Source organism: Narcine bancroftii, chromosome 6 (assembly GCF_036971445.1).
Source record: "Narcine bancroftii isolate sNarBan1 chromosome 6, sNarBan1.hap1, whole genome shotgun sequence".
NCBI classification, from domain to species: Eukaryota; Metazoa; Chordata; class Chondrichthyes; order Torpediniformes; family Narcinidae; genus Narcine; species Narcine bancroftii.
Window position 1 is genome coordinate 224216331 of NC_091474.1, and position 16549 is coordinate 224232879.

General features: G+C 37.8%; 1 protein-coding gene across 3 annotated transcripts in view; it reads left to right on the plus strand.

Annotated features, from left to right (window-relative positions):
- The window catches only part of afg1lb (AFG1 like ATPase b), a 175888-nt gene that overhangs the window by 100094 nt on the left and 59245 nt on the right, over positions 1–16549 (plus strand). For all 3 annotated transcript variants that reach the window (XR_011340749.1, XM_069887519.1, XM_069887520.1), the window contains exon 8: positions 6034–6116. Coding sequence is in view for 2 of the 3 variants with exons in the window: in XM_069887519.1 (XP_069743620.1) it covers positions 6034–6116 (83 nt within the window). In the remaining variant the exon portion in view is untranslated. The remainder of the gene's footprint in view (positions 1–6033; positions 6117–16549) is intronic.

Below are 16549 nucleotides of genomic sequence, written 5' to 3' on the forward strand. Positions count from 1 at the left end.
TTTGCTTAGTCTCTACCAATCATGCAGTTTCAGGAACGATGTAGTCCTTCAAGGTCTCCAAAAAGAGTAGAGATGTAAGGTGGTATCCAGATTTTTAAAAGAAATGGAAGCAATGGTGATCGAAGTGGTAACGTTGATTTAAAAAAATAAATCTTTTATTTTTTTTTTAAAAGAGTTTAAATAATGATGATAGTTTAATGAAATGGGAGTTGGGAGAGGGAACTGGGTGGGCACTAGTTTCCAGAAGTCATCAGCTACCTGTGAGTTATCTCACACCCAATATTTTGGGGGAGTTACCGCTTTGGGCGGTTTAAACAGGAGGAGGTAGTTATGACCTCCGACCTGTTCTTTTTTCTTTTTAATTTTTGGGTTAAGAAGTGAAGGTTTTTTTTTATTATTTTTTTAAAATAAATAATAATAATTTTTTTTAAACTCTTTGTTTTGATTGTAATTGAGAGGGAATTAGGAGGTTTTTTTCTCTCCTTTTTTTCTCTTTTTTTGGGGGGGGTTTTTTCTTTTTTCTTTCTTTTTTAAGAGGATGATGTCACAGAAGATAATAAGTCAAAAATTGAGGATGTTGAATTAGATGAAGAGGAAGATGAGGGGAGAGGTGATAAGAAGAAGAAGAAAATTAAGTACAAATACATTGAGGGAGAAGAGTTTAATAAAATTAAGTTAATTTTGATAGAGAATTTTGAAGATGTTATAAATGAAGAATATGGAGAATTTTATAAGAGTTTGAACTTTTTTTTCTTTTTTCTTTTTTCTTTTTTTTATATAAGGGGAGGGGAAGGGAATAAAAAGTTTATCTGATTGTTTTTCTAAGGGATGTTTTTCTCTCCATGAATTATAAAGGAAACTTGGTATTAATGGAAATTCTGTTTTTATGTATTATTAATTATGATTTTTTGTATAACAGATATGTGGTTGATATATGATTTTAATATTTGAATTTAGTTTTAAAGTGGATTTCATTTGTTAAATACATGAATTATGTTTGATTTAAATATATGTTTAAGGGTATTATTTTAGTATTGATATTTTTTTTGTTGTTAGTAATTTTTTTTGTTGTTAAGTTTTATCCTTTTTTTCGTAAATGGGGTTTTTTCTATTTTATTTACAACATTGTTAATTAATTCTTCACTCTTTATTTTGGGGGAGGGTTGGATTAATTTTAAATTAGATGATTAATGTTGTGTTATAATTATTGGGGGGTTAATTTGTGTAGTTTAATGATGTAGTATTCTAATTTTTATTATCTTATTTTTTATTATTTCTTTAAATGTAATTTTTATTTTATTCATGTCATAAAATTTTAAATAAAGTTTTAAAAAAAAGGATATTGGAGGAGGATTTATATCGCCTAAATGCCATTGATTAACCCTCTTTTGGTTTTTTCAAGAGATAATCAGTTCTTTAACAATCCCTTTACAGTGTAATATATTTATTTTGAAGATTGTTATGTAAGAGGTTATTTGAGCAATTCAGAAACAAATATGATATACCACGTAATACCCATTTTTGTTATTTTTAGTTAAGAGCATATATGAGAGATAAGCTAGGACCATCAATGTTTGTGTCTAGCTGTACTGAGGTAGAACTTCTTATTAGGAGTGGGATTGTTAAAAAAATTATTTCTTTGATCTATTCATTATTACAAGCAGGAACTCCTAAATTAGGATTATATAGATCTAGGCAAAGATGGGAAATGATTTGAATGTTACAATAGATCAACAAATGTGGGAAAATTTATGTAAGGATTGTATGACTAATACTATCAATGTATGATATAAATTAGTTCAATACAATTTTTTACATCAACTATATCTTACATCACAGAAGTTGAAATCAGTTTTAGGTGTGGTGAAGATGTAGGAACTTTAATACATTCAATGTGGTCTTGACCCAATATGAGACCTTTTGGGTGATTATACTAACTTTTTGGGACATGTTTCATGTATTGCTTTTCCACTGTCCCTATTTATTTGTATTATGAAATATTGAAGGTACAACTCCTAAATTTAAATTATCAATTTATCAATTGAAATTTGTTAAATTAGCATTAGCAGTAGTGAGAAAATGTATTGCAATTACTTGGAAATCAGATATATCTTTAACTGAGCCAAGGTAGCATGCTGAAATTCAAAGTTGAATTCCTTTGGAAAAAAATTACTTATAATATAGGAAATAAATATTCTCTGTTTTTACAAATTTGGAACCCATACACTCAAATAATTGGATTAATTTCATAGTGCTGTCCTTTTTATCCCTCTAACCCTGCGGAATTCTCCTCTGTATGTTTATGATTTGTACTGCACAACATCTCTGCCACCCAAAGATTTATTTCCCTTGCTCTTTTCTTTTTATACCTATAATTTAAAAAAAAACTTTTTTTCAGTTTGTATATTGTCTTTTTTTTGGGAGGGAATTGGGTGGGAGGAGAGTTTTTTGGGGTGGGGTGAAAACCATCATGTATGCAATCAATTTGTTATTTTTTGATATCTGTAGTATTATACTAATTGTAGCTATGGAGTTATAAATAATATATTTTTAAAAAGAAAAATATTGCTGGAAGTATATAATGGAAATGATCTCTTTCTTTCACATCTGGCTACTTTCCTGCTTCTCTCCTCCCATTTTCCTGGAAAAAAACCCTAGATAAATCATGAAGAATGGTTCCTCCTCAGCAAAAGTTCCAGCAATAAAAATATCATTTGGGGAACCCCAATATGTCATGTTTCATGGGTGGTGAAGGCCAGGAACAGTGATAGATTTGGTTACCACAGTGCTGAGCAAGAATCAGTATTCTTCTATAAGTTACGTTGTGAGCCTTGCATCCATCTGAACATTTTGATGGGATTCTGTAAGCATGCTGATTGTTGTATGCTCATCTTATGTCATTATTAAAGGGAACATACTTTTTTTCCAAACAGTGGAAGATCATTGTTAGAGATAGAGAATTTAGGTTAAAATGGCTTAAGTTAAAATGTGATGATTAATCATAAAAAGGGAAGCCAGAACGGACAGGGAGCTTACTAGCAGCCAAGGACAAAAAGTTCAGCTGGATATGTTTTTTTAAACATATCTTTTCATGGTCATAGTGAGAGACATGCAGGAGACAAAAGATTGATAAGAAGGGTGAGAAACAGAATTTAGTGTATGTAGAGTTCGCAGCGTACGTAACGAACGTGATAATTAAAAATGCAGTTGTACTTAGAATGCTTTTGCAATACTAACCAATTAAAACAGTATTAATAAGAAGGGGAAGGGCAAACAACAAGGGTATAAAAATCAATGCACTGTATGTATCGGGGCTTAACTGGTGAGAAGCCAGTTGAGTCCAACTCTGCAGACTTGTAAATAAAGCTTGTCGTGTCATCAGTTTTAAAGAGACTCATGTGTGAGAAGTTTTATTTCTGACAATCATGATCAAAATGTTTCCACATGACTCAATTATCTTATTTCCACTCTCACAATGATCTCTCACAATGGTTAATGATCAAATTTGATGATGACTTCTTGATACTACAACAATTTTTGCTCTTACCTAAAAACAAAATTGTGACATTGAATTTCTAAACATATGACTGTTGTTGAAGCTAAAAATAAAATTCTACTAACAATTTTTCTCAGAGCTTTTGGAAAACTGCTTTTGCTTTTACATTCGGCAGGAAGTACTTTACCATTTCCCTCAGTGCTACATTTCTTCCTACTGATCAAATTAGTTAGCAGAAATGTAGGATGATAATTGAGTTTTATTTATGGAATACAGAGGTTTCTGTCATTCAATTGACAGCAAAGCCAGCATTTATTACCCATCCCGAATGCCCTCAATTAGACTAAATGTTGGAGCACTTCTGATGGCAGTTATGAGTTACTGATGTTGGAATCTTAAATAGGCCAGACTGAGTTGGGAAGGATTTCTTCCAACAAAGGGCATTAATGAACTCAAAAATATGAGAATTAGGCGCTGTGGGGGACTATCTGGCCTTTTTGAGTCTTCTCTACCAGGCATCAAGATCATGGATAAGGTTCAACCTCAGCACTATTTTCCCACACTATCCCCATGTCCTTCTATTTCTTTAATTACCAGAAATGTTTTAATTATTGTTTAAATGAACTCAATGGCTGACCTTCCACAACCAGACATAACATCTGAGCCTTTCATGGTCAATATTACTAATTCTATTTCTGTATTGCAGATTTATTTGAATAATTTAAACTTCACAGCAGACATGGAAAGATTTATCAGAATTTCTAGTTAGCTGTCATGAGTGTGTCTGCATATTCCAGACCAGGTCTTCACAAATACGGGACATGCTGGTGGTCAGATGGCAGTGCATCTTCATCCACGCCTCAACCCCAGTTACAGCATAAAGTTTAGATGCAGATCCAAAGATGAGCCTTTTGTATCTGGCCCTTCACCTGGTTGTTGTATACAGTCTTAACCTAAGAGGATTGTTGATCTTATATAAAAAGATAAAATGAAGCTACTTGGCAAAATGTTTTCCTATCTTTCAAATTCATATCAATACTTAAAATCACAAGTAAATTAATTAAAATATGATCAAGATTTTTAGAATTTTGTAATTTAAAAACTTTTAATTCAGCTGCTTCCAAATGTGTCTCAGGACCGTGGAGAGGTTGTAATGTAGGTAAATATTGGGAGAATTTGGTAAAATTAGAGAAGGTTACATACATATACACATTTTAAAACGGATCTTATTTGAAATACTGAAGAATTCATATTCAGTAACATTACAGAAACTATGGAGAATGCTATGCACATTTCACAAGTAACTGCTAATTGAAATGATGTCATCAAATGATTCGACTGGAGATAGGTCATCTGTGTTGAACTTTTTTACAAGTGCAAAATGCACAGAAAGGTCACTCCTGAGAAGTTTGTTTACCCAAAACAACAGATGGGAGCAGAAAGCCAACTCCTATTGTTTGCTGGAGAAGGTCAGGGGTTTTGCAAGTAAGAGAGTCACATGGGCAGTTTAGCAGTCTCAGATGAAGAGAGAGAGACTGAACAGTCACAGCTGAAGCAAGCAGGAACAGCTTGTTGGAACTGAAACAGAAAGCTCCAGAATAGCAGATGGCTGGAAGTGCTATCTGTCTGATGTTTCTCTTGGAATAAGTGGAACAGAAAGGAACTCTGTGATAGCCTTAAAGAAAGAGATGATCATCTGGAGAACCCTGATGGGGCAAGTTTCATCAACAAGACATTGAGGTGACTAATGATGGTACCTCAGTTGTTGAAATCCTGGAACAACAAATTTCTCTCTGCAAACCTCCAAAGAACCTTCTTGAGTGGTAAACATTTACCTTTCAAGCACCAAAGCCTGGTGAACTTTATACATGTTAAATTCTGTGCACAGTATAAGAATTGCCTGCAACCAGTGAACTTGGAAGAATGAGACGTGAGATTTAACTGTGAACCAAAGAACTTTTCTTAAATTTACACACACATCATACATGTGTGCTTAGAATTAGAAGGGGGTTAATTTGGGTTAGTCAGATTAATAGAGATAAGTTAAAGGTTGATTCTGTTTTTATGTTTAAAGATAATTAAAAACAACTTTTGTTTTAGTAACTACTTGTCTTGGTGAATATCTATTGCTGCTGGGTTTTGGGGTCCTTTGGGCTCGTAACAAGGTGAAGACAGCAAAAAGGGCTAACTGACAACACAAGTACTTAGAGGTCCATCGATGTGGTCCATGGGCATGGCCCCAGGATCTGTTGCCTTGTAACACTGTTCTTCCTGCAGATCGGCCACAGCAGTGGAGCATCCACAATCTTGGGAGCTACATAACCATCAGGTTGCATGAGGTGTTGTGCAAAATTGTCAACACAATACTTTGATATACATTGTGCTTCTGTATAAATAAAAGAGCACTTTTGTACCATTAATATTCATTGGGGTAGAGAGATCAGAATTACTTATGAAATTTCTATTGGATGATTTTCCTTAAATGTGAAAATATATCTTTTTTTTTAAATTGAAGATCTCTTTTTATTGATTTTCAGGAATATTGCGATGCTATCCAGTTGAATTCTGGAATTGACTACAGGAAAAGGGACTGTCCTAGAACGGCACGACTATATTATCTGTAAGTTTTATTATCTGTTAAGAGGTATTAAGATTGTACATATGATGTATGGGAAAAACAGTGGTCCATCAAGATACTAAAATTTCCAATCGCTCCTCTCAGATTTGAAATGAAACTGGTCACAGGGACAGGCCATTTAAGCTCTCATGCTGTTGGATTAGATCATAGCTGACCTTTCTCTCAATGCCGCTTTCCTATGCAAATATCATATCCCTTCGCTTAAATCCAAAAATCTACCAATCTCTACTTGAGTAATCACAAACTGAATGAAACAGAGTTTTACGGTCCTTGGTGTCAAAACATGCAAATACATATATAGACACAGCACACACATTTACAAGCGATTTATAAGCAATACATGTATAAAAATAAATAGATATTGTTAAATAAATAAGGGTTTATATGAGCAGTTCATCAGTCATTCAGCAGTCTCACTTCCTGTGGGAAGAAGCTGTTTCTTAGACTACTGGTTCTGACTTTGATGCTTCTGTATCTCGTTCCCAATGGGAGTAGCTGAAAATGAGTTGGTAGGGTGCTTAACGATTTTATGAGTCCCCTTCAGACGATGATCCCAGTAGATCACATCAATTGTGGGGGGGGGGGGGTGAGGAAGACCCAAGTGATCTTCTCTGCCGCTCTTACAATCCTGTGGATTGACCTCCGATGTAATGCTCTACAGCAGTGATTTTCAAACTTCCCTGCTAAACTTGCATTCCACCTTAAGCCATCCCTATGCCATAAGTACTCTGTGGTTAGTAAGGGATGGCCTAAGTTGGTATATGAGTGGAAAGAAAAAGTTTGAAAACCACTGTTTTAGTCGTACCTTATTGACTCGTTATGTGCACAGTTTCATAACTCCAAAGGAAATGGGCCAATGACAATTTTTCTCAAGCAAAATATTTCAGTAGCAATTGGGTCTAGAGCAGTGGTTCTCAATCGTTTCTCCCCACTCACATACCACTTAAGTAATCCCTTACCAATCACAGAGCTCTTATGGCATAGGGATTGCTTAAGGGGGAATGTGAGTTTAGGGGGGCATTTTGAAAACCACTGTTCTACAGCAACCATACCACACAGTAATGCAGCCAGCCAGGATGCTCGTGATAGAGCTCCTGTAGAAAGTTGACAGAATAGTGGCCGGTAGCCTGGCCCTCCTTAGTCTTCTCAAGAAGTGCAGTCACCGTGGCACATTCCTGAGAAGTGAGGAGCTGCTGTGTGTTCAGGATAGATTACTACTTAAGCGGACTCCAAAGAGCTTGGTGCTCTCTTCTCACTTCACTACAGGGAGTGTAGTCATGGAGGGTGGTGGTTCCTAGTCCTCCTGAACTGCAATCATCTCCAGTTTCTTGGCTCCCCCACCTACAGAAATATCAACCCTCAGCTTTCCTGTTAAGATAATTAAGTATTCAATCACTGGTATGAACAGGGTACAGCTGTATCTTAAATCAATAATGGAAGGAACAAAAGAGCCATTATTTTTGTTCTAAAATATAAGGGAAGGTACAATCGTAAGGATTTTGGAATATTGAAATATTATCAAAGGCTCATCTCATTGAAAAATCTGTAGTGTGTAATTGGACTGTGTGTCCTACTGTTCTTTTCTCTGTTGATAACTGTGTATTGAGAACAGATGCAGGTTTTCAAATATATTTCACTGATATGACTGAGGGAACTGCATGGAATATTTCAAGTTTTGCTGACAGATGAAACAAGCTAAGCTTGCGAGCTGATAGGAGAATGCAAATATGCTTCAAGATCAGAATCAGAATTTATTGTTATGAACGTGTCACAAACTTTGTTGTTTTATGGCAGCATTACAGATGCAAATATGCTGTAAATCACATTTAAAAAATAAATTAGTGCAAAAGGAGAGAAAGTGAGGTAGTGTCTGGTTCATTTTCTATTCAGAAATATGATGGCAAAAGGGAAGAAGCTGTCCTTGTGGCGTTGAGTGCTTGTCTTCAGGCTCCTGTATCTTTTTTCCAATGGTAACAGAGTGAAGAGGTCATAGCCTGGGAGGTGGGGGTCTTGGAGGATAGAGATTGCTTTCTTGAGACACTGCTTCTTGTAGATTTTCTTAATGCTGTGGAGACCAATGCCCATGATGACACTGCTGAGTTCACAACTCTCGATCACCTCCATACCTGACAATGATGCAAGTGGTCAGAATGCTCTCCACGGTACACCTGTAGAAAATTGCAAGAGTCTTTGGTGACATACCAAATCTCCTCAAACTCCTCACACAGTATAGCCACTGGTGAACCTTCTTCATGATTGCATTGATATGGAGACCTCAGGACAGATCCTCAGAGATGTCGACACCCAGGAATTTGAAGTTCTTAAATTTGAAGTGATTTAGGCAAGTTGTGTGACAAGGCAAGGAAATAGCAGATTAATATAACGTTGACAAATGTAAGCTTGTACACTTTATGTGGGAAAACAGAAATACAACAGAATACGTGCGACAAGATGCAACTGTGAAGGCAAAGAGTGTAAATATGTTTCAGGTCAAGACACTGCATCAGTTTTAAGAGGCCAGGGGATAAATTGTCAGTATATAGCAGTGTATAGAGGAGAGGAGGATGGAACAGGGGCTGGTAGAAAATAGGGGGAACCAAATGGAGGTAATGGCCAGATGGAACTGTTGGGGGAGATGGGTGGGACAGAGTTTTGTAGGTGATAGGGGGAATCTGAAGGAGAGGAGATGATAAGCAGAAGGAGGGATGGGGAAGGTGAACAAATAGAGAAAAAGAACTGTGGATGGGTGAAAGAGTGTAGGAGAAGAATGCAGTGGGGTTAGGTTATCCGAAATTAGGAAATTCCATCATCAAGCCCATATTGCTCAAGCAGAATATGATATGTCATATAGACCTCCAAATTATGTAAGGCTTCTTTATAGCAATGAAGAAGGGTCAGGACAGATAGGTCAATGTGGGCTTAGGAAGAAGAGTTAAAAATCGCATACAACTGAAGCTCAAGGTGGTCTTTGTGGATAATGCACAGATGGTGGGTATATGGAATGAGCTGTCAGAGGAAGTGGTAGAGCCATTTACAATTACAACATTTAAAAGACATTGGCCAGGTACATGGAGAGGAAGTTAGGGATGTAGGCCAAGCAAAGGTAGTTGGGACTAGCTCAGATTGGGACATAGTGAGCATGGACAAATTGGGCTGAAGGGCCTGTTTTCCAGCTACATGGCTCTTCTTCTTTGGCTTGGCTTCGCGGACGAAGATTTATGGAGGGGGTAAAAGTCCACGTCAGCTGCAGGCTCGTTTGTGGCTGACAAGTCCGATGCGGGACAGGCAGACACGGTTGCAGCGACTGCAGGGGAAAATTGGTTGGTTGGGGTTGGGTGTTGGGTTTTTCCTCATGACAAGATAAAATGGTTGAATTGCCTATGCTTATTTTCATCAATGTTGAGGATGCCACATCAGGGGCACTCTCTGCAATAGACCAGATTGGAAAAGATGCAAGTAAATCTCTGCCTCACCCGGAGGGGCTGCACAATTCACCAGACAATGTTTAAATTACATGATGGTAACAGACCCTTCCGGCACACAAGCTGCCCAAATATCCCAATTAACTTCCTACCCCAGTATATTTTGAAGGGTGGGAGGAAACCGGAGCACCCAGAGGAAACCCACGCAGACACGGGGAGAATGTACAAACTCCTTACAAACAGCACCAATTCGAACCTGGGTCATTGTTGCTGTAACAGTGTTGCGCTCACCGCTACACTAACTGTGCCACCCTTAGGGAGGGAGGAAGTAAAGAGACAGGTGTTATATTCTCTACATTTACAGAGGAAAGTTCCACAGTATAGGGAGGGATGATGGACCAATGGGATATAATGCGAGAGAGTCCCTGTGGAGGATGTGGTGGAATCGTGTTGGAAGTGGCAGAAATAGCACAGCATGATGTGGAGGCTGGTGGGGTGAAATTTAATGACCAAGGAAACTATTGCTATTCTGTCTGGAGAGTGGGGTTGAAGCAAATGTACAGGTAATGGAGGAACTGCATTTGAGGTCTTTATTAGCTATGACAGTGGATACACCATGTTCTGGAAGAGGGAGGACATTTCAGAAGCCATAGAGTATAATGCCTCGTCTTGAGAACAGATGTGGCAGAGAAAGGAAAATTGAGAAGGATGGCTTCCTTATAGGAGGCAGAGTGAGTAGAGGTGTAGTCAAGATAACTATGGGTTGATAGAAGATAGAAGTGGCAAATCTGTCTCCTGAAATGGAGACTGAGAGTCCCAGAAAAGAAAGAGTGTCAAAGAAAGTCCAGGTGAATTTGACGGTAGCATAGAAGTTGGTGGCGTAGGTATGAAGTTGATAAGAGAACATCTCACATTGGCTTGAGTATGAACATTGTACTTTGAAACTTCAGGTAACCCAGACACTTTGTTCTCCTCCCTCACACACTCACTGTCTACCGTGTTTCCTTCTCCCTTTGCTCATTTCTCCCATCCCCTTCCCCCCCCCAACCTGGTTCCACCCGCCCATCATTACTTCCCCATGTGGTTCCATCTCATCACCCACCAGCCTCTATCCCATCCCACCCTTTAATGCTAATCATCTCAATGCCGAGTTTTGATCCAGAATGTTGACTTGCAGCTTGACCCCACTGACTTCTGGGTTCTGTTTCTTGCTCTACCTGTTGCCCACTCTATCTGTTGCCCATCTGTTGCTCTACTTCTTGCCCACTGTTTCTTGCTCTACCTGTCCATTCCTCTCACAGTTCTCAAGCTACCTATCACCATCCAACCTGTATCACCTTTTCTCCCTCTCCCTTCCCTTTGTATCTGGAACTTTCCCACTCACTCTCAGTTCTGATGCAGGGTCTTGAACAAAAATATCAACATTTCCTTTCTCTTCACAGATGCAACTTAACCCGTTGAGTTCCTCCAGCAGTTTCCTTTTTGATGGTCTCTGGCTTCTACCTTTTGTTTCAGATTCCAAAATTTATTTTTGTATTCAGAGTATTATTGAGCTGGAGATGTACAAAAGGGACCTGGCGTCATTGTTCACCAGTCAGTGGAAACAAATGTTTAAGTGCCGCAAGCATTTAAGTTGGCACATTGTATGTTTGCTTTCATTATCAAGGACTTGAGTGCAGGAGCATGGTTGTTCTACAAAAATTTTACATGGCCTTGCTGAGACATCTGCTGAAACGTTAGGGCAGCTTGGGTCTTGATTAAGAAATTTTGTACATGCCATTGAGGAAGTTCAGTGAAGATTCACATGTCAGATTCCAATCAGTTTTGCATTTAGTAAAGTTTAGAAGAATGAGATAAAATATTCTTGCAACCTACAAGATTCCGATAGGTTTATGTAGACTGGATACTGAGAAAATGTTTCCCCCTAGCTTGAGTTTTCAGCAGGAGGGATTACACCTCAGGATATGAGGCGAGTCGCTTTGGACTAAGAGAATAATTAATATCTTCACTCAGGATGAATCTCCACTGCAGAAGACTGTGGAGGCTATTATTGAATGTATTTAAGAGGAAGATAAATTGCAAGTCACAAACTTCACCCGTAAGTATGGGGACACGTAATTAATATATCATTGAGATGGATGTAAAGCCATGATCTATTGAATAATAGAGGCTGATCCCAGGGCAGAATAGGCTATTCCCCGTTTTTTGATGTTTCCATGCTTCCACTTAATGTAGGTCTACCTACAGTGAACATCTCTTTGTGAATTAAATAATTTTAGGCCTGATTGTTTCACTATTAATAGTTTTGCTGAAATATTAGCATATATAAAATATCCTTGCATATTAGAATGTACAAGAAATAAGAATGGAACAGTCAATTCTGCTTTTGCAAGCTTCTCCTCATCCAAAACAATTGTATTTGCTATCGCCTTTGAGCTTCAGTTCTTAGCAAACAGAAAATGGGAATTCTCAAATGATTGGGCTGTGGCTGAGGGTGATTAAGCAGAATTAATTGTCTAGTTCCTGAAGTTCTGTTTGGCTCTGTGTTTCCTGTTTATATTTCAGACTTCCAACATCCACAGGTTTTTTCCCCTTTTGGATTAACAAACGTAGAAGTGGTTTAAAAAAAAATTCATAGGGCTAACATTGGACCAGATCATCTCAGTGTTAAAGTGACCAGATGGATGTTCCAATTGTAATCTATCAAAATCCTTTGGAACTGCGAAGTTGAGAAATATATGGGCAATAGCAAATCCTAAATCCCTGTTCATTGATGAGGAAATGACAAGGGAGAAAACTATAGTGTTCTGGCTGTTCTGTGGTGAATGTTCAGATGGCCATTGGGCATAGAATAAAGCTGGAACATCTTAAAGCTTATTGATAAGTGGTAGACCACACGACCAATTTTATTGATTTTTTTTTCACTATTATTTTAGTTGTGAAACAACAGGTGAGTAGTAAAGTAAATTATATGGTCTATCCTTGTTCAAATAGTTTGTAACACAAGTGAAAAAGAGGCTTCCTTCATATCCTCAGGATATACCAAAACACTTTACAGTGTTTAAATGGCACTGTTCAATTTGAGTTGGGACACTGTGATCAATGTGGTGGGATTCATGTTGAGATTCCAACTTCATGTTCATATTCATTATCTTTATTTTACATAAGGAGATCAAATGTATCAGGTAAACATGATGGTGGAGAAGGTGTTTGGCATGCTTGCCTTCATCTGAGTACAAGAGTTGGGGCACCATGTTACCATTGTACAAGATGTTGGTGAAATCGCAGCTGGAGCATTGTGTGTATTTCTGGTAGGCAAGCTTTAGGAAGGATGTAATTCAGCTAAAAGATTCACAAGGATGTTACCAAATTTGGAGGTTTTGAGTTAAATAAGATTAGATAGGGTAGGCCTTTTCCCCCTGGAATACAGGAGGCTGAGGGGTGCCCTATGTAAAATCATGAGGGACATAAATAATACAATATTTTTTCCAAGAGTAGAGAAAACTAAACTAAATGGCAAAGGTTTAAAATGAGGGGAAAGATTTAAAGGGCATTTGTTTCACACAGAGGGTGATAGCTTTAAGGAACAAGCTGCCAGCAGAAATGGGTACAATTATAACATTGAAAAGACATTGAGACAAAGATTTAGAATTCAGGCAAATGGGTCTAACTCAGCTAAGGAATTTGGTCGGCATGATCAAATTGGACTGAAGAACCTGTACAACTTGATGTCTCATGCAATTATTTCGTTTCAAGGAGCTTAACTGTCTTGTTCAAAGCATTTTCTAATGTAGTGAATGAACAATCAATTTGAATTAAAGCACGAAGTCAGGATGTCCCGAAATGTTTTAAATACTTGCTTTGAGTGAAACCCAAAAGTCTGCATATTGTAGTACACAGAAATGCAGCATCCGTAGGAGGTAAAGATATATACCCAAATTTTGGACGTGAGCCCTTCTTCAAGGCGTAAATACTTGCTTTAATGTTTTGTTACCATTGTAGGAAACTGCAGCCAATTTACACCCAGCAAGTTCTCATAAACAATACACTACTAAATGACTGAAAATATGTTTTTGTGCTGATGTGACTGAGAGATCGATATTTAACTAGTCAAAGATGAACTTCTTTCCACTTAATTGCAAACAATTTTGATATTCACCTGATGAACTGATGCAGCGAAAATGGCACTCACTTCATCAGGGAACGTGAACTAAATATTATCTCTTGGTAATTAGGGAAGAAATTGGAATAAAATTGTTGATGATGTTAATAGAAAATTGAATAATTTACTCTTGAAGCAGAAGAAATGGGAAACAGATCATATTTAGTAACCTGGATAAATGGGGAGGAGAGTATCACTGCCAGTTAACCATATAACCATATAACCATTTACAGAGTGGAAACAGGCCATGTCGGCCTTTCGAGTCCACACCGGTTCACTAGAACAACTCCACTAGCTCAATCCTCCCGCTCTCCGCCAATATCCTCCAACCCCCTCACTTCCATGTACACATCCAACCTTCTCTTAAATGACAAAAGGGACCCTGCCACAACCATCTCATTTGGAAGATCATTCCATTTTGCTACCACTCTCTGAGTGATCTTCCAACAGTACTGTCCAAAAGCACTAACAACACAACTGACCCCCACCTGAGCTGCATCTTCCAAAAGTTGTGCAAGGCCCTAAGCTATTTTATCTTTTTTCATTGGAGTTACAGACCATTTGAATGAAGATGGATGGTAACAATTGAATACTGTACTTGAGGGTGCAAACCAAAATGATGTGTCTTGTCAATATTGAACCATGCCACTTTACCCATTCTGAAGAATATCTACAATATTTGGTTAACTGTTTTATGAATTCAAGTTTGTATTATGTCTTCTTCTGCGACATTGTTCCTTCTGAAACCAGTGCAATAGTATGTTGGATTAAAATGACATAAATATCTGAGTAGAGAACATAATTGAATGCTTTGGCTAGTTCTTTTTGGTATCTATGCTCACAAAAGTCTGCTGAGTCCCACCTGACAATTTAAATGCTTACATTATCTCACCCTGAGCATTCTCCTTGTTCAACTCTCAGTTCTATTCCTATTTCAATGAATATATGGCACTATTTTCACTGTCAAAATCATTTTAATAGGAACTGGGACTAAGCAGGGTTTGGTTGAGCAGGTCTTAGAAGCTTTCAAATACTGTTGCTATCCAAATGGCTAAAAACTATTGATGGCATTTGATGTTCACTAAGACACCAATTCCACATTTTCCAATTCCTCCAGTCTCTAAGTAGTCACTACTGGATAGCAAAAAAGTACAGGTATGTGCCGCTTAACGTCAGTGATACGTTTTGTAAAATTGGGCATTATGTGATGTGATGTTGTGCGAACACAATATTATATACTTAGGAAAGCTAAATGGGATACTGTAGTGTGCATGTAAACTTTTTATTTGTAAGTAGGATCAGAGGGACCGACATGGGGCTGTTGGCAGAGAGCGGGGCATTGGGATCAATATGGGGACTGACATGGGGCTATGGACAGAGAGAAGGGCAATGGGATCAGTGTGGGGACTGATACAGACTTATCGAGAGAGTGCGGGGCAGTGGGATTAGTTGGGACAGATACAGGGCTGTGGGGAGAGAGTGGGGCAGTCAGATCAGTTTGGGTATATAGAATGCAATTTCCTATAGCTAGCGATTGCTTTTTCTAAATTGCTGCGGACTTGCTCGCGTTAACTGAATAATTATGGGACTACAGACATATATGCAGTCGGATGTTGCCCGAACGGACGTTAGGCGCTGCATACCTGAAGTGGGAAGACAAACAATTGTCTTCAGTATATCCATCCCTCTTTTGGCAACTAAAATGGAATGCCAGCTTGAAACCTTAGTCTCCCATTTGACCCTAAGATGAATTTCATGCAGTACATCCAGGTCATCACTAAAGTTATCTTTTTCTACCTCCATTAACCTACTGTTGAAACTCTCATCAATTCACTTATTATCTCTGTACTTAACCATTCAAAAGCATTTCTGATACATCGTTGCTTATAGGGTCTCCTTCAACATGGCCCGAAAACTCTGCTGTTCATGTCATCATGCTGTAAACCTTTTATCTGTGTTGACTGCCCTACACTGATTCTTGAATCAGTGCTTTTATATCAAATTTTGCATTCTTATTTTCAAATTTCTCCATCGTCTCCCTTCTGCTAATCTTTGAAATCTGCTCCAGACATAAATCCTGTTCTCTAATTCTTGCTCTGTTTATTGCTGTACTAACACTTTATCTACCACAGTCCTAAGCTTCCCCCCAAACCTTTCTACCTGTCTACATCTCTCTTCTCCAGTAATACATCCTTGCCTTTCTGACAAGGTTTGGGCATATTGAGATATTACCTTACATGATATCACTTTTGTTTAATGTCATCACCTTAGAATTACTTTGCTAAATTAAAGGCATTATTAGTGCTACTGAAAGCAATGAAAACATTCAAGTCTTCAATATACATTGTGTCTTTGTTTTTCTGCTAATTCTGATTTCGTTTTCTGGGATATATTTTTATAGGAAAATTAAAGGTAGAATTAAGAATACCAAACTTCATTGTACTGACTGGTTTTATATGCAGACCCTTCCCAGAGTTGTATGCTAGATTGAAATGAAAAAGACATAAAAGATAGTGAATTCATCCAGAAATTGGACATTTTAGCCAAAGATTGTGTCTTGGGAATGTGAGGGCTCATGAGCACCTACTTGAGAACAAAAAGCTGAAAATAATGGTGGAGAAATTGTACATTGATTGTGAAGCACTGATGACAAAAGAAAAGCAATGGCTGAAAAATTGCACAAGCTGAGAGTGGGCAAAAATTGTGTCACACTTGACTATTCTAAATTCCGTATTTGATGAAGAAGTTACAGCTGCACACACAACCCTCTGACCTTTTCCTTCACTCAAATGTTCTGACCATGCCTTGCCACCATTTTTTGTTGCAATTAA